This window comes from Podarcis gaigeae (assembly GCF_964106915.1).
Source record: "Podarcis gaigeae genome assembly, chromosome: 11".
In the NCBI taxonomy this organism is placed as follows: Eukaryota; Metazoa; Chordata; class Lepidosauria; order Squamata; family Lacertidae; genus Podarcis; species Podarcis gaigeae.
In genome coordinates this window covers 45,300,927-45,326,096 of record NC_139687.1, presented here as the reverse complement: position 1 = coordinate 45,326,096, position 25,170 = coordinate 45,300,927, and the positions used below count along the sequence as shown (strand labels likewise).

General features: G+C 43.8%; 1 protein-coding gene across 4 annotated transcripts in view; it reads left to right on the top strand.

Annotated features, from left to right (window-relative positions):
• Window positions 1-25,170, top strand: part of NNT (nicotinamide nucleotide transhydrogenase) — a 56,420-nt gene that overhangs the window by 3,023 nt on the left and 28,227 nt on the right. For all 4 annotated transcript variants that reach the window (XR_014556362.1, XM_083703433.1, XM_083703434.1 and 1 more), the window contains exons 2-12: window positions 4,877-5,084; window positions 11,930-12,159; window positions 15,543-15,760; window positions 16,518-16,605; window positions 19,160-19,248; window positions 19,533-19,720; window positions 21,087-21,220; window positions 21,587-21,778; window positions 22,419-22,572; window positions 23,400-23,561; window positions 24,823-24,933. Coding sequence is in view for 3 of the 4 variants with exons in the window: in XM_083703433.1 (XP_083559559.1) it covers window positions 4,931-5,084; window positions 11,930-12,159; window positions 15,543-15,760; window positions 16,518-16,605; window positions 19,160-19,248; window positions 19,533-19,720; window positions 21,087-21,220; window positions 21,587-21,778; window positions 22,419-22,572; window positions 23,400-23,561; window positions 24,823-24,933 (1,720 nt within the window). In the remaining variant the exon portion in view is untranslated. The remainder of the gene's footprint in view (window positions 1-4,876; window positions 5,085-11,929; window positions 12,160-15,542; window positions 15,761-16,517; window positions 16,606-19,159; window positions 19,249-19,532; window positions 19,721-21,086; window positions 21,221-21,586; window positions 21,779-22,418; window positions 22,573-23,399; window positions 23,562-24,822; window positions 24,934-25,170) is intronic.

Sequence of the window (25,170 nt, the reverse complement as noted above, 5' to 3'; positions counted from 1 at the left end):
GAGGGCAATGCTTCATTATACAACCCCTTTTTAAAAATTAAAACTCTGTTCTGGGACCTGCTTCAAAGGTACAGCTACACATTTAGGTCGCCATATCTTTGCAACTGGATTGCCCTTTTAAGGCAAGGGTAGCTAACCTGTGGCCTTTTAGATGTTGTCAGAATATGACTCCCATCATCCCTGCCTGTTGGACAGGTTGGCTGGGCCTGATGGGAGCCAGATATCAGCAAACTCTGGAGGGCTGCAGGTCATCTACCTCTACTACTGAAGGTCCTGTGTGAGTGTCTGGAGGCGGTTGGAGGATGGATGGCAGCTAACAGATTGAGGTTGAATCCTGACAAGACAGAAGTACTGTTTTGGGGGGACAGGAGGCGGGCAGGTGTGGAGGATTCCCTGGTCCTGAATGGGGTAACTGTGCCCCTGAAGGACCAGGTGTGCAGCCTGGGAGTCATTTTGGACTCATAGCTGTCCATGGAGGCACAGGTCAAATCTGTGCCCAGGGCAGCTGTTTACCAGCTTCATGTGGTACGTAGGCTGAGACCCTATCTGCCTGCGGACTGCCTCGCCAGAGTGGTGCATGCTCTGGTTATCTCCCGCTTGGACTACTGCAATATGCTCTACGTGGCAGCTAGACTGGTGACTAGGAGTGGCTGCCAAGACCATATAACACCGGTCTTGAAAGACCTACATTGGCTCCCAGTACGTTTCCGAGCACAATTCAGAGCGTTGGTGCTGACCTTTAAAGCCTTAAACGGCCTCGGTCCAGTATATCTGAAGGAGCGTCTCCACCCCCATCGTACTGCCCGGACACTGAGGTCCAGCACCGAGGGCCTTCTGGCGGTTCCCTCACTGCGAGAAGCCAAGTTACAGGGAAGCAGGCAGAGGGCCTTCTCGGTAGTGGCACCCGCCCTGTGGAACGCCCTCCCACCAGATGTCAAAGAGAACAACAACTACCAGACTTTTAGAAGACATCTGAAGGCAGCCCTGTTTAGGGAAGCTTTTAATGTTTGATGTATTACAGTATTTTAATATTTTTTTGGAAGCTGCCCAGAGTGGCTGGAGAAGCCCAGCCGGATGGGCGGGGTATAAATAATAAATTGTTATTATTATTATTATTATTATTATTATTATTATTACTACTACTACTACTCTTACTACTACTAGCGGAGGTGTGACTCTCTCAAGTCTCTGGCAGTACTGTTGACCTGCAGGTCTCACGTCCATATTTATCTGGAAGTAGGCCTCGTTGAGTATGTTAGGTAATGGGAGGCAAAGCACTCTGCCTTGTCTTGCTGTGGCCTTCCAGGCATAATTCTAGAAACTGTCTGAGTCAAACACACTTCAGAGTTTATCGTTTTGCCATTGTGTACTTCAATAAAACATGAAAGGAGGGAGCACACGCCAGGGAATTGCAGTTGGCCTGCGGCACTCTGGCACTTTCCCACGGACTGCTTCCCAGACATCTGGATATGCAAATTACCAGCATTGCACATTGGACCTTATAGATTGTCTCCTTTCCTATTTCATATTTGTCAAGCTGTTGCTCTCCAGTTGTTTTGGGCTGCATCTCCCCAGCAACCTCAGCCGGCACATGCTGACTGGGACTGGTGAAAGTTCTAGTCCAAAACATCTGGAAGACAACAGGTTGGCAAATCCTGTCTTGCTTTGATCCGCAGAAATGGTTAAGAGCCCCGTTTGAAGATGCCAGCTATTTGCCTGGAATGTATAGCAAGGGCATGGATAAGGGAGAGAAATAGTTTCTCTTCTACAACCATAAAACTCAGTTCTTCTGAACAGTAGGATATTTCCACAAAATGCCACGAGACCTTATTTTTTGAGTTTGAGGTCCCATATTCAAGGTGATGGTGGGCAGTGGGATTTTGGCTGTGGAGCATGTGATTGTGCTGCTAATATTACTGCTAATATTACTTTATATTAAATAAATTATCTAGTTATAATTTGAGTAAGTGTGTGTTTAGTTACAGGCCCTGGATTCTCAGGAGCACATAGACATAGTCAAATACCGTACATATTTAAAAATAAATAAATAAACTGTCAGAGTTATCTATAAAGCACAGTTCTGACTTACAGTTTCAGGCACCAGTGAATTAAGACTTGTGGTTAACTTGCATGCCTGGGTAGATGATTGGACGCTGACAGCAGGCTGCATAAATTAAAAAGGCCGTGACTCTGAGAAGGCTTTCACAAGTCCTTCCCTCAATGAATGAACTTGACTCCTCTCAGAGACTGATAAGGAGTTGTATCCAAATCATGTGCCTCTGGTGCAAATTATACACTGCATTGCTTTCAGAGAGCAGCCAATTGGAACTTGTTAATGAATGGGGATTCCAGCTTCATGCATTTCCTGCAGACGTGGTAAATGCTCTGGTAGTTGAGGCATTATTAATGTGGACTATTCATTTAAGGGGGTCACTTTTATCTGACAGCTGTTCACTTCCTTTGGCAACGGGCTAACTGTACTTCTCTTGGAGTGAGTATATTTCTTACGCATTTTGAATATCTTGGGTACGTGGCATCTATTCTCACAGTGTTCCTGTGTTTTCTATTTGTGGCATTTGCTTCGTAACTACGCTTGTTGGAAACTTTTTAAACTCGCACATCAAGCTGAGGAGGTAAGAGTTTTTCTTGAAATACTATAACTGTGTGCTTATTGGGCAGCTGTATAGTGGGTATCAATTTTCAATGTCTTCTGTTTCTTTTTCCAAGAGAGTAGCAAAAATGTTGCCTACAGTTTAACTTGATCTATGAATGGAGAGAGACGGCGTGCTTTGTTTCTTCAGTGCTGAAATAAACGTTTCCAGTTAGAAGCTATTAAACAGCAATTTTTTTATATACCTCTGCATGCTTTTTGTTACATGGTGTAGTTGTTGACGTATTAATCCTCCCTTAAAGTAGATTTTTTACTAGATCAATTTATGCTGGAATGATAATATGAGGACTTTCAAGTCGCACAAACTCTTCAGACTGAGTTCCCCGAAGTGTTGCTGCTGTTTTCAGTCTTTCAGTTGCACTATAAATAGACTTCCAGCAGAAAAAAGAGAATTAATTCCTGGGCTACGCTTTATTGGCTGGCACCAGCATTATGAAATGCCTGTTATCTGCTGGTACGTAACCCCCCTTCAGCACGCTGTGTAGGCTAGCAAATCTATTCTGTAGGTTATTGCCTGTATATAATTTGGGCTTCTTACAGTTTGCCATCCTTTGTAGTCTTCACTCTTGAAAACAATACACTTAGTCTTACCGGCTTTGTTTTGAATGCAGAACATTGTAAAACATATGTAGCTAGATTTAACCAGCTTGCTGGTAATGACGCCTAGATCCTAGTGACAACAATAGTAAAACCCTCATTAATTTTCAAGGCTGTTGGATTGTACCCGGTACTTCTTTTTTTTTTTGAAAGTATAATCACTGGTGATAGTAATGATACCCTTGAAAAGTTTACAGTTAGTATTGTTGCGATTGTGACATAATTTTATTGTTCAGCTTATTTTTGCATTTGAGATTCTGCTACATGAAGGCTCAAGGTACTGTAACTTAAATGTGAAGACTGTCTTGGAATTAACATAGGAAATTGGGAAGCTTCCATGCACCCAGGGTGTAACATGGAGGATGCCAGCAGGGCCAGGGCCCTGGGTATAGATTTTTGAGGGGGTGCAAAGCAGGGGCCCCAGCGCAGCCTGGCCCGGCACTCCTCTCCCCGTGTCGGAGGAACCAACACTTATGGATAAGAGTACTGAACCAGGTCATGCTGGAGGTGCCAGGGCCTGGTTCGCGCCCACCAAGTGCCATGTTGCTTGGCCGGGCTCCCCCTGTGTGGGTTGGCAGGTGGTGTAGTGTGGCCCTGCATGGCTCCAATACAGGGCACTCCAGCAGCGTCTGTGGCGAGGGCTGGGGTGCTGCGTTGGGATCCTTCATCCTCTGCACTGTGTGCCCTGCCCTCGGTGCATGCATTCACCTGCCCCAGGCTTCAGGAGCTCACGCTACATGGCTGCATGCACAGAGTCATTCCAGCTTGGTATTGCATACATCAGGGGTAACCAGCGTGATCTCCACCAATGCTGTTGGACTTCATCATTTTGCCAATTGGCCATACTGACCGGGACTGATAGGCATCACTGTCCAACCACACCATGTTGGTTACTCCAACCCTATATTGAGACCCTATATTGAGAGCCAGTGTGGTGTAGTGGTTAAGAGTGGTAGTCTCGTAATCTGGGGAACCGGGTCCGCGTCTCCGCTCCTCCACATGCAGCTGCTGGGTGACCTTGGGCTATTCACACTTCTCTGAAGTCTCTCAGCCCCACTCACCTCACAGAATGTTTGTTGTGGGGGAGGAAGGGAAAGGAGAATGTTAGCCGCTTTGAGACTCCTTAGGATAGTGATAAAGCGGGATATCAAATCCAAACTCTTCTTCTTATATTGGCTGCAGTGGCTCTCTGGGATTTTAGACAAGTGTGTTTCCCCTGCCCGTTCTGGAGATGGTAGGAATCAAATCTTGGACCTTTCACATGCGAAGCCTGTTCTCTGTCCCTGAGCTATGGTCATTGTATTGAAATAAGTAGTTATGTCTAGGCTTGAAGAGAGATAATTATTGCACCTGTACGAAATGAAACCTGTGTATTATACTTTGTTTAAATTATTAAGATGCTGAAGGTATTAAAACACTGTGAGATGGTACCAACATTGGATACAACACAAAGAAAGAATTGTGGACCTTGTTAACCTTCCCGCCCCACCTCCCCAAGTCCTGATGGATTCAAATCGCCATCTGAAGTGACACATGTTTTGAATAGACTGCTTTGCAAGTCTCCACTGCTATTATTTGCTAAAGGGCTGATGCTTTTGTATATGGCAGGGCATCTGTGTGGCTTCCTAACGGGGTGATCCTGCCTGCTGAATCTTGGACAACATGGCAAGTTTTATTCTACGTACAGTTTCGACAAGCTGCTCCAGTCCCCTTTTCAACAGTGCGCTGTCTCACAAGGTGAAGGCTGTGAAGACACCATGCCTACGAGCCTTCCGCGTGCACCGGGTGCTCTGGTGCCAGGCTCCTGTCAAACCAGGTATGTGAGTTCAGATAGGTATTCATGATTTCAAACTAACAGGTCTGATTCTTGACACCTGTAGAAACCAGTTCCCAACTTTCCATCCCCTCTTCCAACATTCTGTCACCCTCCTAATGTAATCCATAAAAGGAACCTGGGATAGTTTACCAGGGGCAGGCAGCAAGTTAAGTTTAGATTTTAATGTTGATTCTATTCCTCTTTCTCCCATTATAAGTGAATGGTTGCTAAGCTCCCTTTCAGGGGAAAAAAGAAAGGAGTAAGCTCCTGGGTTAATTTGTGAGGGCAAAGCCTTCCCTCCACATTCAAACTAGGTCGCCCAGCCTTCACTGACAAGACATCCTGCAGGAGGTCAAAACGCACCCCCAGGGTTGTGTAAGGTTATCGCTCCTTCTGTATGCACCCTACCCATTATAATGATTAGTAATTTGCTGGTGAAGACATGTGTTATATTTGGAAGGGACACACCTTGGAAACGTGTGTATGTTAAGTTTGCCTACAAACCTGCCAAGGGCAAGGAAAGTCCATGATGAAGTGCAAGATAATACTTCCGCAGTTAGCAAATATTTGTGGAACTCAGCTACTGTATTTTTTGCTCTATAAGACTCACTTTTTTCCCTCCTAAAAAGTAAGGGGAAATGTGTGTGCGTCTTATGGAGCGAATGCAGGCTGCACAGCTATCCCAGAAGCCAGAAGAGCAAGAGGGATCGCTGCTTTCGCTGCGCAGCGATCCCTCTTGCTGTTCTGGCTTCTGGGATTCAGAATATTTTTTTTCTTGTTTTCCTCCTCCAAAAACTAGGTGCGTCTTATGGTCTGGTGCGTCTTATAGAGCGAAAAATATGGGTAATTAAATATATCAATATATCTAGATACTTTTTGTGTTCAGGTTAAAGCTTAATCTGCAGTGGCTGCTTTCAAGAAACATATTCTGTGAGACTCTTCTCTTTTTTTCTCCTTACTGGACCATACATATATGGTGAAGCTTGGGAATTTGTTAACCAACCCTCTTACTTCCCCAAACCCTTCCCTATTTCAGTTTTACCTTGGTAGTCGAACGGCTTGGCTCCTGAACAAATTGGCTCCCGAATGCTGCAAACCTGGAAGTGATTGTTCCGGTTTGTGAACGTTTTTCAGGAGCCGAACATCCGATACTGCTTCTGATTGAGTGCAGGAAGTTCGTGCAGCCAATCAGAAGCCGTGCCTTGGTTTTTGTACCGTTTCGAGAGTCGAACGGCCTCCCGGAACAGATTAAATTCAAGAACCAAGGTACCACTGTACTTCTTGTCAGTCTGTCTTCTTTTCCCACTCCTCTTTTGTCCTAATTAGTGGGGTAGGAGAGCTGAAAATAATGCCAATATATTTCACATCCGGCAACCAATGCGCCCTTTTGGTTTCAGATAGTACATGGGTAGATGAGTCTAGAAATCCCGGGTCACAATTATTCACGTCCCTCTAGTGGCTTTGGTGGCTAATTTACCAGAAGTAATGTATTTATCATTAACTCTGGAAGTGTATACTTGATTCTGACCAAACTAAGCCTCCCAATGTCTGTTTTGTCACCTGACATCTCATCTGGTTTTTAATCATCTACTTCTTGGATGGGTAAATACTAGTTCACAGAGCGGTGCAAGAAATCAAGAATGGATGAGAATAGAGCATCGGAAGATGATTATGGAATTTTAGCAAAGCATGACATCTACTTTTCATGCTCAGTCCAAAATTCTGTAGGTAAAACAGTAGTTTCCATCATAGGAGGGTTCTTGCTCTGTAGAAGGAAGTTCAGCTTTCATTGAAGAGTGTTGACTATCTAAGGTCTGGGCAAAAATGGAATGGTTTTTCTCCTATTAAGTCACTGAAAGGCATGTTTACACTTGTGCCTCTTATGTTTACAGACAGTCTTTCAAGTAGCTTGGCACACAGGCAGGAGGCAGAGCGGTGGCTCTGCATGACTAAGAGTAGCTAAAAACGTCTTTAAGGACTAAACTGAAACTGAAAATGGATGTCGTGTTAATGTTTTGAGTTGCTCTTTTGCTTCCTTTTTTTTGTGTGTGTGGGGGAATATTCTGCAGTTCACTGGTGTAGCAAGCACTTTTAGTCTGACTTTGGCAGTAGCTATTATGAGATGCTATTATGAAGTGATTGCCAATGGAAAAAGCCTGCTTTGCTTTTTGAATGGCCAGTCTCTGCTCAGCCATTAAATAGGGCATGTTTGCATATCATGCTAAACCACGGTTTAGGACAAAGAACAGGAGCTGTCACAAGACCCAGGCTCACACACTTTCCTCTCCTTCCGTAAGGCCAGGAGCAGGACTTTGGTAGCCCTTAGCTTCATATTCCCAAAATCTTTGCTTATCATTGTCTGGATCAGGGATCTTTCATTTTTCTTAAAAAACAAAACAAAACACAAATCCTAATCAGCTTCAAAACTAGCTAATTTCAAACTGGAAATTCTGTAGCTGGCTTGGTCAAGTGTTCTAAACCAGAATCCCTGGTCAGGATGACAAGAGATTATAGAAAATAGAAGCTAAAACTCTGCTGGGATCCTCCTAGCCATGTGGAAAGAGGAGAGGGGAACATAGGGCATGCACACTCAAACCTCCCAGTTTTAATTTCTTTGCTCAAATTCTGGTTTACTGTGACCTGCAAGTGTTTCCTCCCAGTATTAGATTAAGATCAGTTGAACTCATTTTTAAGACCATTAACATGTTAGCTTCTTCATTGGAGGGTACATAGAACTTTTTGTTAACTTTAGCACTTCTTTTGCTGGTCAGAACAAAGTAACAGGGTGCTTTTTATATATATAGCAATCAAGGTGAGTGGTGGTTGTGATTATCCAAGGAATTTGCTTAACCTTGTTGCCATCCCATTCTGTGTCTGATTGCTGGCTGCAGGTGGATCTTACCATTCATGTCCTTCCTTCGCTCCTTTCCTGTATTTCCTACCTACTCCCAGCCTACACAGTTTCTTAATGCAGTGTAGTAGATAGATATAGTATGGGCGACCTTAATTCACTTCCCTGCTTGGCTATGGACTTAGCTGAGTGTAACAGAGCCAGTCAGCGCCTCATGGTCTTATTTATTGGTTTATGCCACCTTTTAAAGCAGGGCTGAGCGAACTTTGGTCCACCCAGTGTTGCTGAGCCACAACTGCCACCCACCTTAGCCAGCATGGCCAATAGTCAGGGATGATGGGAGTTGTAGTTCAGCATCGTCTGGAAGGTCAAAGGTTCCCACCTTTGGTTTAAAAGGTTAACACCCTTTTCAATGTGATTTACAGAACAAAAACTGAAACTATTTATATTTTCACACATGCAACGTCAAAATAACTACATTGCAAAGCAAAATCATCAGCAACAGCCAAAGCCGTAACTTTAAAATATTTCACCAGCAACAGTTTAAAGCTAATCCAGGTCTCTTTAGGCTTGTTTTTTAAGCCTTTTTAAAGGAGGGACCTCAGGAAATGCATTGCAGAGGGATGGGTCCACAATAGAAAAGTTCCTGCCTTAAATAGGATAAAATGAGATTATGTTGTTGTTGTTTTTTAGCACCCTGCTCTGAGTTCCTTAGAGGGTAGGATATAAATGTAGTAGTAGAAGAAGCCATTGGGTTGCCTTTTTCCAGCTAGCATGATTGATGGTGAGTGATTGGTGCAGTACTTCCTTGGATTGCAGTGACAGTCAGTGCTGGGTTTATCATGTGAGGTGTGAAGGATGCCCCACTGAAAGCAGCTGATTTGCTGCCTTTCCAGTTTCACTGGAAGATGTCAATGTAGGTGTGCAATTTTACTGAGTCAATGTAAACGGAAACGTCTTGGTCTGCTTCCTCCACGCTATTCATTGTATCTTTTTTTTCTGTCTTCATTCCACCTCACTCCCTTCAGGCTGTCTCCTTGTCTTCCTGCAGAACTCTGAAAAAAGGTGAGCAGCTTCTTCGGAAGCTGTTGGTATAGTGAGTTGGTAAATAAGTACAACTTTAGTTTTTTTCTCCTTCCCCATCTTAGCAGTAGTCTTTAAAAATAGCCTCTTGTCTAAAGAGGCTGCATTCCTAAGCACACTTACTAGATAGTAAGTCCCATTGTGCTCATTGGGATTTGCTTCTGAATGGCTGTGCTTAGATTGCACTTTTGGTGTCTAATCTTGGGTTTTGTCTCTGTGGAAGGTCACTGAGGAGTCCACGAAGGCGACCAACACAGTGCTGCTCTCTTCCTCTCTGTAGTTCCCTGTAGATTTCCTTATTGTGAGATTTAAGCAAAATTGAAGTGATCCTCTGTGAATGGTGGAAGCTTACCAGGGATGATGTTGGGTCCTGTGGCTGGCCTTTTATGTCCCAGCGATGCTTATTCCATGCTTCATCTTTGCAGAAGGCATTGCTGTGACCTGGTGAATGGGAGGCAATGACTGGGCATTTTATCAGCGCTTCCCAAAGCTACCTTTTCTTCACGGGGGAAAGGGGTGATACCTTAAAGAAGGGGTGAGCAACTATGGTATATTGTTAACTCATAAATAATAAGTAACATTATATTTAGTATTATAATAAAGGGTTGACCTTTGGCTTGGCACTTCAGTTTTGGAGAAGACTTGCGCTCATACCAGCGGGAGCCAATTTATTAGGAGGGGTGACTTTCATTGGGATGGCAGCGGAGGAGTAAAGGAGCAAACATCTACCCTCCCTGTGCACTAGGATGCCAAGGAAAATCTCCCATGGTGCACCAGTTAGGCCTTGGGTGGTGGGGGAGTTTCCTACTGCTGACAGGGTGGTGTAGTGGTTAAGAGCAGTAGACTCGTAATCTGGTGAACTGGGTTCGATTCCCTGCTCCTCCACATGCAGCTGCTGGGTGACCTTGGGCCAGTCACACTTCTCTGAAGTCTCTCAGCCCCACTCACCTCACAGAGTGTTTGCTGTGGGGGAGGAAGGGAAAGGAGATTGTTAGCCGCTTTGAGACTCTTTAGGGTAGTGATAAAGTGGGATGTCAATCCAAACTCCTCCGCTTCTTCTTTAGGAGCTTTTTCCCAATCCTAATTGCCACCTGTATGTTTGTGTGTGAGGATTATTTTCCTTGGTATGGCAGCTGAAGGGGTAGAGAAGTGTAAAGGAGAAAGAATGAGTTTGGTGGACGGGGAGGGGGGGAGAGACAGAGAGAGGGGGGAATAGCACCACCCATGCCAGATAAGTGCTGCAAGCATACACGCCAGCTCCTAGGGGCCAAGGCACTTCCACCACCACCCCAGTGGTTTTTTGAGGGTCCCAGACTCCCTCAATATTCAGAGGGCCTTTGGCTCTGCCCCCCTGGCTCCTCACGACGTTGTGTGTGTGTGTGTCACATGAGGTCCCCTCAATCATCTTGAGAAGATGGTGCCTCTGGCCGTGAGAACATAGTAAGTCCCTACTGGGTCAGGCCGGTGGCCCATCTAGTCCAGCTTCCTGTTCTCACAAGCGTCCAACCAGATTCCTGTGGGAAGCACATAAGCAGGTCCTGAGCACAAGAGCCCTCTCCCCTCCTACAGTTTCCAGCAACTGCTATTCAGAAGCTTATCGCCATCAGGAATAAGAGCCACAGATAGCCTTTACCTCAGTGAATCTGTGTAGGCCTCTTCTACAGCCATCCATGTTGATGGGCTTCACTTCCTCATGTGGTAGTGAATGCCATAGTTTTAACTATACACTAACAAGGACGCTTGAATCCTCCATCATTCAGCTTTCAACACAAGTCCTAGGATTGTGAGAGAGGGAGCCAAACTTTTCTCTATCCACTTTCTCCATGCCTTGCATAATTTTATAAACTTCTATCATGTCACTTTTTCTCTAAACTAAAAAGCTGCAAATGCCTTTTTAGTTTTCCAAGACTGGAACAACAGTTTCTCCACTCCTGTTTTATGGCTGTTGGTGTTTCTGGTGTTACAGCATTTGAAGGAATGTTTGTCACATGTTTTGGAGGAAGAGAAGCACTGCTGCCTGGCCAAGTGGCATGTGGAACATGACCTTGTGAGAAATGGCTGCAGGACCAGTTCAGCCATAGACTTGCTAATTGGCCTTAGGCAAGTTGCTGGACTCTTAGCTGGAGTTTTTCACCTGTAAAATGAAAGAAGTCTATCCCAAGGTCGTCACCTTTGCAGCTAAAGAAGACTATAAAAAATATTGTACCCAAAGTGCAAATGACTGTAGAATTTTTTTAAAACCCAAACATTATGCATGTTAATAAGTTTTACACTTGAGAGAAGAAGATATTCTTAGACTTCTACCACTAAGTTCACACAACCACTTTTCATAGAACTCAAGTGCTTACTGTTTTATTTAAATTGGACTTGGGCCACAATCCTGCACACTTATGTAGGAGTAAGGCTCATGGAGCTTCTTGGGATTTGCTTTCTGAGTGATTGGGCTTAATCATTTGAATGTGTTTATCTTTTCCAATACTATGAATAGTTAATTTTTTTTATTGAATTACTCCTGCCATATATGCACTGGTGAGTTGTTATAGACTGGTATCTAAAGGGATGATGGTTGTCCATCATATTTTCAGCCTGAAGCATTGTACAGTGGTACCTCGGGTTACATATGCTTCAGGTTACAGACTCCGCTAACCCAGAAATAGTACCTCGGGTTAAGAACTTTGCTTCAGGATGAGAACAGAAATCCCGCGGCGGTGGGGGGAGGCCCCATTAGCTAAAGTGGTGCTTCAGGTTAAGAATGGACCTCTGGAACAAATTAAGTACGTAACCAGAGGTACCACTGTACATGCAAACAACTATTTTCATTGGAGGATGTTTTCTCTCTTTCTCTCTCCCCCCCCCCCCGCCCTTTGCAAACTACCAAAGGATTTGCTGTTTTCTTCTCTTCCATTTACAGGTATCCCATATAAGCAGCTGACTGTGGGTGTTCCCAAGGAGATATTTCAGAATGAGAAGAGAGTTGCCTTGTCGCCAGCAGGAGTTCAAGCCCTGGTTAAACAAGGGTTTAACGTTGTTGTGGAGTCGACTGCAGGAGAAGCTTCCAAATTCTCTGATGACCATTACAGAGAGGCAGGGGCACAGATCCAAGGGACGAAGGAAGTCTTGGCATCTGATCTAGTCGTCAAGGTAATTCAGGAATTTTTTTCCAATACTTCCCTGTCACAGGTGTGGGGAAACCTTTTCAGCTTCTGGGGCCCACAAGCCAGAGGTGGGTGGGGCCATAGGCACACGTGGGCATGCCTAGAGGCAAAAGTGGGCATAGCAATGGATGTGACTCCTGCCTTTGTACCAGAGGCTACGTTACAGCCAAGTAAAAAATTCCCACCCACCCACATCATTCCATCTAGACAGGCAAGAGCCATCCACATAGTTCCAGGGACATATTCCAGCCAGGCAAAAACATTGAGCAAAGGGACATAGAAAATGGGTGTGTGGCTTGGGGAAGGGTTGTGGCTCAGTGATAGAAGGTCCCAAGTACAATCTCTGTCATCTCCTGGTATGGCTGGGGATGGTTCCCTGTCTGAAATCTTGAGGAATGGCTTCCAATCAGGGTAGATAATACTGCGCTAGATGGATAATTGATCTGGCTCGATATAGGCAGCTTCCTATGACAGTCCCAAGGGTTGGATAGAGAGGCCTGTGCGGCTGCATTTGGGCCCCTGGCCTTAGGTTCCTTACCCCTGCCCCATTCATCCTGTCATACGAATGCCCTATTTATGTGGTCGCTGCTGAGTAGAGAAATAATGCTGAGTTAACCTTGTAGGGTGGAGTCAGACTGCAGCAAAGGCACAGAGTGTCACAGATTCACTGCCAGATGGCAGCTTTAATGCAGGCTGTGATTTGGAGGTGTTGAGTTTGCACTTGCCCATGCAGTCTTCTTAGTTTCCCCGCCAAATATAGACTCCCAGTACTTTATGTTTTGGAGGCCACTGAGCTACATTTTAGCCTGTGCAGTGGTGGCTTTCCAACCTTTGCATTCCAGAGGATCCTGGTGTTTCCAGGAAGCTTACTGATGCCAGGGACGCAGGTGGTGCTGTGGGTTAAACCACAGAGCCTAGGACTTGCTGATCAGAAGGTCGGCGGTTTGAATCCCTACAACGGGGTAAGCTCCCGTTGCTCGGTCCCTGCTCTTGCCAACCTAGCAGTTCGAAAGCACGTCAAAGTGCAAGTAGATCAATAGGTACCGTTCCGGCGGGAAGGTAAACGGCGTTTCCGTGTGCTGCTCTGGTTCGCCAGAAGTGGCTTAGTCATGCTGGCCACATGACCCGGAAGCTGTACACCAGCTCCCTCGGCCAATAAAGCGAGATGAGCGCCGCAACCCCAGAGTCAGTCATGACTGGACCTAATGGTCAGGGGTCCCTTTACCTTTACTGATGCCAGGTTCAGTAATACGGCCTACGGTTTCTGCAGGCAATCTAGCAAGGCCTCACATGCTTGCCCAGGTTCCCTTGCCATGTGAGAATGGCGAGAATCCTTGGATTCACTGGTGTGGTGTAAATGAATGTGTGTAGCAGACCATTTACCACTGGGGAGCTCTTCCTGTGCTAGGAAAGATCTGAAGGCAATTAGTAAACTGATATGAGTATTTGCTTGCATGAGCGAGTGATGGGAGAATTCCAGAAATGCCAAGCTAGATCTATGGAACTGGCCCATGGTGATCTGTGCAGCAGGGCTGTTCACATATAAAGGAAGCCAGTGCCACATATTCATGAGTGTGCGATTTGTGTTGCCCACAGTCCTCCTTTGGCTCACTGCAGTTGCTGCAAGAAGACCTCAATAAGTAGCCTCAGTGTAGTAGCTGCTATATATTATAAGGATTGTTAAGTACAGTAGCTCATTGCATAAGTCACTTGCACTGTCTGTAGAATTTCCATGCAACTAGCTGCTAGGAAGATAAGTTAATTCCTTCCTCCGTTTGGCAACCACAGCTCATGCGTCTATCCTAACTCTCCAGATGTATTCAACAGATGGTGCGTGGGTGAGAACTTTCTCAAAATATTGATTGCATATTTTTTATTTTGTATGTGCTTCGATATATTGTGATCATGAGCCACAGTTGCCATATTTTAAAAAATTAAGATTCCTCTGCTGGCTGTATCGGTGATCTTTAATCAGCCTGCAGGGACAGTGTTTTTTTTTAAACACTATAAATGTGAGGAATGGGATTTCCCTGCCATGATATTTCTAAAACATGTGTGAGCAAATCCTCAAACAGAAAGGAAACCTCAGTCCTTGCAGTCCAGATGCACTTATCACAAGGCACGTTATCGACTGAGCAAAGTCCATTCCTGCAGCTGCTCTTGAATGGCAATGATGTGCTAAGTCTTGGCTCCTGTAGTCTAAACATTTCGAAATGCATCAGGAGCTGCCTTATACAAAACCAGACCATAGGTCAACATTATCTACACTGACTTGGGAGTGGCTTTCTAACATTTCAGGCAAGATTGTTTCTTTGCCATTCTGGGGATTTCAGAGTTTGAAAAGGGGAACCTTTTGCATCCAAAGCATGTGCTTCACTGCTGAGCCATGGTCTGCCTAGAAACATATGAAATTATAAATTTTGTTAACAGCCGCTTATTCAGCTCATGTTGCAGTAATGAAAGCACATCAGCTGGCAATTGAGATGTTCTTGGTTTAAATCTTGCTTCAGACTTGGAACGCAGAATTGGCCTTACTATATCTCACCCTCAATGCATTCTTCCCTTGTTACCATAATAATGATAATAATTACCCGACCCCACCCATCTTCCCCCCCTCCACCCCTTTTCTTCCTAATGTCTCAGTAAATGAAACTGATTTGTAAAAATGTTACATGGAAAAAATACGAGAGACATTACACATACTTCTGTAAAAAACAACAAACAAACAAACAAAATAATTAAAAAATAAAAATATTAGCCTGCACCACAGAGCTATTTGAGGATTGCTGAGATACTGTATTTGAGAGCTGTAGTGCTGCAGTGGCTGTTAGGCTGAGCTCGGAACCATGACCCCTCATTTCAAAATCTTCCCAGGGCTATTAACTCAGAAGGTATTGTGAGGCAACCCACGTGCTCCCAGAGATGAGATTCTGGTGTAGATTTGGACCCTGGCAGGTGCAATTGAGGATATTAACAATTTGCCTTCTGCCACAGTCCCAATCTGGAATGGGAAGGAAAGCTTCCTGTTACTGTTTCCCTAATGCAAATAGCAGATGTTGGACCCCTCATCTGGACTGAGACTGCAGCTGGAGGGGCCAAAGTGTTGAAGATCACTTACACCACTGCCAAGCTACATCAGTCTCCTACACCTGCTGTTTGCACTTAAAAGAATGTCAATGTATCTGTAAATGGTTTGAACATTACCTATTTTAGCACCAGTCCCTCTGCAACATTGGAATGAAAACTTCCCTTCTTTATATGCAGGTGTTTAGATTATTAGGAGGATTCCCGAGAAGCATATTGAACAGTCTTTAGCACTATGAAAATGCTAAGTGATGCTTATTAATTTTTGCACATTCTCAATTTCAGGTGAGAGCTCCTATGTTGAATCCAGCTCTTGGCATGCACGAGGCAGATCTCTTTAAGTCATCTGGTACCCTAATCAGTTTTATCTACCCAGCTCAAAACCCAGACCTTCTGAACAAACTGTCAGAAAGAAGAACCACTGTCTTGGCTATGGATCAGGTCCCTCGCGTGACCATTGCTCAAGGATATGATGCTCTCAGCTCCATGGCCAACATTGCTGGGTATGAAAACACATTGTTTTAGCCAGCTGTGTGATTACATCAATGGACAGTTGGGTTTTGGTTGGGATTCATATCCTAAACAAAGGTTCGTTTTCATTTGTGAACAAGGGCAGCCCGTGTGGTGCTCTCCACACGTTGTGGACCATAGCTTCTACCATCCATGACACTTTGGCATGCTGGCTGGGGCTGATGGAAGTTGTGGTATGCCATATGGTGAGGGCACCATGTTGTCTATCCCATGGATAAGTAATTATATCCAAATGTGGAGATATACCTGGAGGTGTAGTCAAAGCAGATAGCCAAGCTATGTGGTTTGGAAAATATTTAAGAATTGGTATCTATTTGGGTTCAAAGAATGTATGGGAAACTGAAGCCCACTCTCTGTTACTGAGGGTGTGGATCCATTAGCTGGGAAATGAATTAGGAAGGAATTACTTGCAGGTGAAGAATCTGAATAACGGGGGTGAATACTTGCACATAGAAAGGAGTTTTTAATCTCCTGCAAATTTGACCCAAACTTTGTAAAGCCCAAAGAGCATGGGCCAGATCAGAGGGAGGTTGCCATCAACAGCTTGTGCATCTCCTTAGGAATGAGGAAATGAGAAGGCTATGTTTTGGACAAGCAAATTTGTCCAGCGAATACCTCTGCTATTTCTACCATCTTAAAATAAACAACAACACCCTCTTCTAAATAAATAAAATAAATGTAAGGTTGGGAAATGATACGGATGCTTGTGTTCTCTTTTATTTCTGACAGCTATAAGGCAGTTGTGTTGGCAGCCAATCACTTTGGTCGTTTTTTTACGGGTCAGATCACGGCAGCTGGCAAAGTCCCTCCAGCTAAGGTAGGTAATGAAATAAGTGCAAGTGCAGTTATTTGCAGGCACAATCATCAGGTGATAGAAATGTGATGTGACTGCATTTCAGCTGCAATAGATACTTGTTGGAATTTTGTTTCACAGGGTGACTATCCCCCCCTTTATTTAGCATCTCTCAGTGAGCCAAATATAGCTTCTTTTGCTGTTCGTAGGCATTTGTTTGGATGCAGCTGAGGCTGAATGGCTTATAAATTGGCATCCTTCAAAGTTTAAGATGTTCAAATTGTAGACGTTTAATATAAAAATTGGCTTGCTGTTGCTGGAATACAAGGTCTTCATATACAGCGCAATGTGTCTTATGAATTGCATTTTTGGTTAAAGAGATTCTGTGCTTTTTATCTAGACTACAACCTAAAGAACAATACTTTGCTGATGTCTAGAATTCTAGGTTTAATTTTTGTTTTAACGGGCCCCCTTTTTGTTACAGGCTTGTAAAATAAAGTCCAAATATCTGTACTGAGACTAGTGCTGTTGTAACAAGTACAGTACAAAGTGTTGTGTGCAGATCCTAAAGTACAAAATACACACATAGTTCAACACACAGATATTTCTGTGTGTGATTTGCCACTTTCCCCCTTAAAAGTGGGAAAGCCCCAAACCTGACATGTTGGTGTGCTTTAATAACTTTTTTATCTGCTGTTCATTTTAATTATCATTTAGATGGTTTAAATAGTTAAACTTTTTTATAATTTTAATATTAATTCTAGGTTTCATTAGAATCAAGGACTATATAAATTTTAATAAATAAAGCAATATAAGGGTGGAGAAAAGATTGGGACCATGCATTAAAGTATATTAAAGGACAAGTAATATGTGCTTAATTTGTTCCTGGAGTATTTCTGTACAAAATACTGCACCAGATACTGCTTTTGCAAGAGGATTAGATTTGGCTTTCCAGGAGCAATGTAGTAATCACTTGGAAGCTTACTGACCAGATTGCATTTATTCAGCACTAACTAAATCAGATTTTTTTAGTGGGGAAAGCTCCATGGTCTCTTTAACTTATGCAAATTAAGTATTCTTGTATATATTTTCATTAGTCTGCATAATTTGTCTTGCTTCTGCATGCATAGAAGAAGATTCACCCTCCTGCACTACAATTAGTGACAGGAATCAGTGGAATGTCAGTAGAATCCTTATCCCCTATTACTAATTGCAGCATGTGTGTGATTTCTGTGGAAATTGTGGCTGGAGAGAGAAGGCTAGAATTTTCCTTCCTCATGAGCTGTGGTCCTGCTAAAAACTTCACTTTAGTTTACTATTAATAATTAATTATAATTAATAATAATGGCAATTGCCTGACGTGATTGGGTGGCGCATCTAGCATCACTGTAGTTAGGCCTTCAGATTTGCCAGATGTTGAATGCAAATAATGCCTGGTTCCAAGGAACTGTGGGATATGCATGCAATCCTGCTTACTGTGCTGCTTATGTACTTAATGGAAAGGTGGTAGTCCCTGATTTAAGCTTAGTGCTATCACCCTGCTGCTCCTTCACATTCCCAAGGAGAAGCTGCACTGGATTTAGCTATTGTCTTCCTCCAGCTGCTTACAGATGGTGCATGATTACTGTGCAGCTTTTGGTTTTCTAAATCTACCCGGAAAGAAGCCCTGGCTGCTCTTTTTCCAAATACTGTGGCACTGTTCAGAAAGATCTAAGGGATAATACAGATTAGATTAATGCCGAGGAAGTTTAGCTATATCTTGGCATTGTGGGATTGTGGGAAGGCCAGAACAAAAGTTTGGGAGTGTGGAGTATTAACCAGATGTAGAAGATGTTAATCCTCTTGGTCCCAAGGATGTGTGAAGGTCAGAGAAGTCACACTGAAATGTGAGCAATGTGTTTATTTCTGCAGAGGACAAGAAGAATGTCCCAGAGTGAGAGAGCAAAGACTAGGAGGCCCCATGGCAAGAAAGGGGTCAACTTGGTGTCCTTGACAAGCAGAAAATCATTCTTGTGCAGTAAACCAGATGGATAAAACACTTTTTTCTGTTTGGACTGTCAACAGAACAGCCAAACTGAGTTTTCTACTCTTAACCCAATGAGACTTCTTAATGCTTTCAGAATATTGCTATGTCTGAACTGGGTTTTTAGACCTGAAATAGGGATTGTGAGAATGAGACAAAAGAACTGAGATATGTGCACAGTCACATTTAATGTGGATATCTGGAATATTCCATGTTTGCTCCTTTTCCAGCTTCCTGAATGTGCACAGGTGACCAGATATCCCATCAGAGGGAAAACTCACAATTGTGCTTGGGAGTAGTTCCTCTTGTTTACAAAATAGCTACCTGATGGTTGGGAAGCTGCAAAGGGCCCTTTTGTTTGAAATATTATTCCGTTGACTGGCTGACTCCTCTCCCCCCCCCCCCCCCCGGTAAGGCACTGAAGGAGCTGGGCTCTGCTTGAACCTCGCTTGTAAAATATTCAGGCTCAGGAAACCATTTTCATTCCGTATTCATTGACATGGAACTGATGCCGGTTGATTTGTGACTTAACTGCACTCTATTTTGTGGCCGCAGGTTCTGATCATTGGTGGCGGAGTCGCAGGCTTAGCATCTGCAGGAGCAGCTAAATCAATGGGAGCTGTGGTTCGTGGGTTTGATACCAGGTATGTGCATACTCATCTTAAATTATTGCTAGCAGCCTTACTATTTCATTTGTATCCATCTCTTCTGCCAAGGAGTTTGGGCCAGCATGTCATATGTGGGGTCCCAGATAAACACAGGGAATTTCCTTATACTGCATCTGGGCTTTGGCCCATCTAGACCACCCCTGTGGGCCTATTTCACCCAGGAAAAAGGCCTTCTGGGGTGGAGCCTTCACTAACGCTGTCCTTTCGTTTCTCCCCAACACCCTTCCTGTTAAAACTTATTTTTCTTTTCAAATTCATAGAGCTGCAGCATTGGAACAGTTCAAATCACTAGGTGCGGAGCCTTTGGAGGTTGACCTAAAAGAATCTGGGGAAGGGCAGGGAGGCTATGCAAAAGAGATGTCTAAAGAGTTCATTGAAGCCGAGATGAAACTCTTTGCAAAACAGTGCCAAGATGTTGACATTATCATCACGACAGCTCTCATTCCTGGTAGGTGTCCTGTGGAGCAGACAGCCCTTTTCCTGTTGAAATGAAAAGAATGTGTTTGCTTAAGCAGATTTGCAAAGATATTTGTTCTGACTTGGCGTCAAAACAGCACATGACTCGAAATTCGTCACCGGCTAGTACATCATGTTTTAAAAAACTTTGATAATAGGCACGTGTGAACACAATGATTTTTATTGGGACCACAATGCATAGAGAGGGGAGATGGAATCTTTCCCTACCCAGCCATGATCTTGCCAAAATTGCTCCTTCATTGTGTTGGTATTTAGCTCATGGTGAAGGTGTTAAGGTTCATTCAGTATTGGGTGGTCTTTTCTGAAGGCTATTAGCAGTGCAGGAGAGTGTGATTTTCATCAGGATCATGACTGAGAGGGAAGTTTTCAACCTCCTTCTCTCTGCACACTGTGGTCCAAATGCAAGCTGTTGGTTAGTTGGCATTGTTCTTGTTTTTGCATCGTGCCATTTGGAGCCCAAGATGTTAGCCCTGCAAAAGACATGTATAAATCTGCCATTGATACTAACTTCAGCTGACCTTCCGGCTGAAAGTAGTCACCACCTCAGAGCTGAGTTTGTGTGCAAGACTGCTAGGTTTCTTCCCATTACAGTGGTACCTAGGGTTAAGTACTTAATTCGTTTTGGAGGTCTGTTCTTAACCTGAAACTGTTCTTAACCTGAAGCACCACTTTAGCTAATGGGGTCTCCTGCTGCCGCCGTGCTGCCAGAGCACGATTTCTGTTCTCATCCTGAAGCAAAGTTCTTAACCCGAGGTACTATTTCTGGGTTAACGGAGTCTGTAATCTGAAGCGTATGTAACCCAAGGTACCACTGTACAGTACATTTCTGCCCATAACACTTTACTGCTGTCTCGTTTGGGATATAATTTGGAATACTCAGCACCAAGCCTCTCATGAGGTTGGCCACTCTTCAACTTCCCATGATGTTTTAGTAGGGTTTTAGTGGAGGAGAGGGCTTCTTCCTATCTAGGGATGTATCTTGCTCCCATTGAATCTGGGATAATCTGGAAGTGAATCAGATTGTTGCGTATGGAAATGTATGCATTCAACTAAAATACTATGTTTACTGAATTACATGCAAATCAAGGGGAAAATTAAGAGAAATAATTTCTTCCTTTAGAGCACCCTTTCTCAACCTGTGGGTACCCAGATGTTGTTGAACTACAACTCCCATCACCCCAAGCTAGCAAGGCTAGAGCTCAGGGATGATGGGAGTTGTAGTCCAACAACATCTGGGGACCCACAGGTTGAGAACTGCTGCTTTAGAGGAAAATGTGATCACTGGTTCTTCCTTATTTGGTGTACTTGATACAGTGCTTTCCTACTTTCCCCCCCAGGTAAAAAAGCTCCAATCCTCTTTCGGAAAGATATGATTGAATTGATGAAGGAAGGCTCAGTTGTTGTAGACCTAGCTGCTGAAGCTGGGGGAAACATTGAAACTACAAAGCCAGGAGAACTCTATATTCACAAGGTACTGGTTTCTTAATAGCCACCTGATATTCTTAGTAGCTGCTTTCAGCAGCAGCCTTTGTAAGTGGAGTAAGTCAGGGCCCCACCCACACATGCCAGTCTTGTCTGCACTGACTGGCAGCAGCTCTCCGGGGTTTCTGATGGGACATTCCCAGCTGTACCTGGAGATGACCCCTAGGACCTATTGTATGCAAAGCAAATGGTATATCATTGAGCTGTGACCCTTCCCATTCGTTTGGCAAAATCAACATTTAGTACCATGTTCTTAGATGCTGATGTCTAGGAATGGTCCCCCCCCCCTAACTTTGACTTCAGGAGTTGTGTCTCAGCTTGCTTATTCATGAAGCCATATTTTTGGTATCTCCAGGGAATTACACACATAGGTTATACGGACCTTCCCAGCAGAATGGCCACCCAAGCCAGTACGTTGTATTCCAATAACATCACCAAGCTCCTGAAGGCCATCAGCCCGGACAAGGATAAGTTCTTCCTTGACATAAAGGATGAATTTGACTATGGTACCCTGGACCATGTTGTAAGAGGAACAGTGGTAATGAAGGTAAGCTAATCTATGTTATTTTTTAAATTGGGAGTCCAAGCCTCAGCCTGTTTTTCTTTTTTTCTTTTCTACAACCTGAATTGAAGCACCTGTATGTTTTGAATGTTTTGAAATTCCCCTGGATAATCTGTCATCAATGTGCAAGGAGGGTAGTATTATTTGTGTTCAACTGCACTATACATGCATTACTTAATCCTGGGGGTACATCCATCAGTTTAGCCTTTTTTGGCTTCAGATGAACCAAGCATGTTGAATGGAACTAAACAGTGCATTCAGATGCACACAATGTTATCCAGATATTATATCTGGCTATTCCTTTGTTAATTGTTGTTTGTTAAAAATGCTTGTGCATAGCTCCTTGCCAGTATAATATACACACACACCAATCAGCAGATAAGATTTGCTTGAGAACCACTTTGTCAAGGCAGGAGAGGATTGTAGGTCCATACCTTTGTTGACACTTCCTGGAAGAGTGCTGCAAATCCCATAGTCACAGACACCTCTTACTCCTTTTGCCTCTGGATTTAAGAACTGGCAGGCTAAATCATGTCTCTGGGCAGTGAGGGGGGGGGTCCACTTTAGCCCAGGAGATTGCAAATTCTCCGATCCATTGGATAAAACCACAACTGCTTTTTCTCAGGACGGAAAAGTGATTTTTCCAGCACCACCTCCCAAGAACATTCCTCAGGCAGCGCCTGTGAAGCAGAAGACTGTGGCAGAGCTGGAAGCAGAAAAAGCAGCCACCATTACACCCTTCAGGAAAACAATGACGACTGCCTCTGCATACACAGCAGGTGAGAAAGCAGCTGCCGTACTCTGGCCACTCTGTGGAACCTGCACCCAAAGATGTCCCAGGGCCTAATAATGTCTAGAAGTAAAGATGGATCTTGCTGTCAAATTATAGGGAGCCAGGTAGCTAATCTTCCCTCTTCCTCTCAGGTCATTCACCCTTGGCGAATCCTCTCAGGTGTGTGTGTGTGTGCATGCATGTGCATATCAACTGTGGCTTGCATTCCTGCAGCCCCCATCCTCAGTTGATCCATACAGTGAGCTGAGAAGGAGAGGCATTATTATTGTCCCCACTCCATTCAAATGATCAATTCTGTGACTTGGCGTGTGTGAATGATTTACATCCCTATCGGGTAAATGGGCTCTGCTCACTCCAGCACTCTTATTTTTTTGCCACTGCCAAAATTGGTGGAGGTAGAATAACTAACTTTGTGTGTGTGTGTGTGTGTGTGCATACATATAGAGCTTTCCGAACCATCATGCCATTTAATCCATTCTGGGCCTTTAAGCGGGAGAAGGAGAGAGATGAAATGTACATTGCCAGAAAATATCAGAAGCAAGGTCTAGCTTTGCTAGTACTTCCCATGGATCATGTGCTATTTAGGCAGCCTGAAAGTGCTAGAAAAACTACTTTGAGAAAAATGAATGACTTTGCCATCTTTGTCTTAGCCACCTTGAACTCCTTTGGAGGAATGTGTGGGGTACAAATTTAATAAATGAACACAATTGTAGAAACAAAGGGAGGCTGTATTTTGTCAGTGTTTAAAACTTAGCACGAAATCTACCATATGTTTTCATTCATTGCAGGACTTAATGCTCTCTTGTCTTGCAGGACTCAGTACCTTGCTCGGATTGGGTGTTGCCGCTCCAAATTCAGCTTTCACTCAGATGGTGACAACATTTGGTTTGGCTGGGATTGTTGGGTACCACACGGTGTGGGGTGTGACTCCTGCACTCCACTCGCCACTCATGTCTGTGACGAACGCCATCTCAGGTAATACAAATGACTGCTTTTTTTGGTTTTGACCCTGACATTTCTCTGAGGGGTGATTTGTCACTTAAAAGTGTAAATGACACCAAACATACCTGTATCTGGAAATGTGTGTCATATAGGTGCCCTCAACCGACAGCCAGAGGATGGGTTGTAGCTCCCTCTTTGTGAGGTAAACGTTGCTGTCACATAATGTGTTCACAAGCCTAAAATGTGGGTTTTAGGTATGGTTACCAAAAAATAAGTAAAGCCAACTAAAAGTATTGTTGGGACACAAGGTATTACAGACTAGAGTCCTAGAGTCTATTTCATCACATGTACATTCTGCCTGGAAATCGGTAGGTTTATGCACAGTGGAGCCAGGTTTTACACAGTGATTAACAAAATGCAATATTATCAAATGGAATTAATTATGTTTTAGTTCTCTTGTCACCCAAGAATGGGCTAGCGTTTGCAACATCAGCCATATAAAACCCTGGCTTAGCCAAAAGGGTCTTGCAGAGTCCCCTTCAAAGTGCTGAACACTTTTGCAAAGTGCTCTGGATCAGGTGATTGATGAGATAACTATCTGGCCAAATCCAGTTTCCTGCCCTTATCTAGATACTTACCACTGTCATAATTTGGTAGGTAGTTTCTAGCTGTATTGCTGGTGACATTAAGTGTACATTTGGCAGGGTAGTCCAATGCAGATTTGAAAGTACTGTATTATCTGGTTAAGACGCATTCAGACAGCACCTTATTCCATTTTCCCTGATAATTTTTGTGTTCTGTGTGATCTTTCACATAATGTGAAATACACTTGTGGAAATCTAGTGAAAATTTAGCTCTCATTTCTATGTTAACTGCTTCCAGGAAAAAGACCCATTTGCAACCCCGCTAACCTGGAAAATTTGGCATACAGTTCTTTCCCACCATTTTCATGGGTGACTCATGGATGCAAAGAAATACACATAAACACTAAAGGGTTTGTGTCTGGGTGGTGGTGAAATGTTCAATGATATTCGCTGTTGTGCCACACCAAACCTGCTGGTGTGAATGAAATTTAGTGCAATCTATCAGTCAAAAACTCACAGTTCCATAAGGCAACAGTTAATGCACAGTAGAAGGAATGTTAGAAACCAGAACAAGAGCATTGTAAAAACAGGATCACTAACACAACAATCTCTGTTGGTGTTTGTCAATTTTTGAATAGGAGGCATATATAACAACTGGCATCAGTTTCCCCTGTTGTACAGGAACTTAACTGCTGTTTTCCACCCCACAGGGTTGACAGCTGTTGGTGGATTGGCACTGATGGGGGGACAATATCTCCCTGATAATGTGCCTCAAAGCCTTGCTGTTCTTGCTGCTTTTGTGTCCTCTATCAACATTGCAGGTAAGGACTATCTTTTGGCTTTCTTGCTTATTGCCTTTAGGAATGTTGAACCAAAACAGTGATGTCACAAATTGCAGTGGCCAAGAGGTATGGTATGCTTGTGTCTCCAAATTGAGAGAAAGCAGTGAAATACATTTCTGACCGATTGCTGTGATCCTCTAGTTATTTGTTCATGAGAAACCTGAGTCCTTAAGCTTGTGCAGTGGCAACAAGATCCATCACTGGTCCTAATGTCAC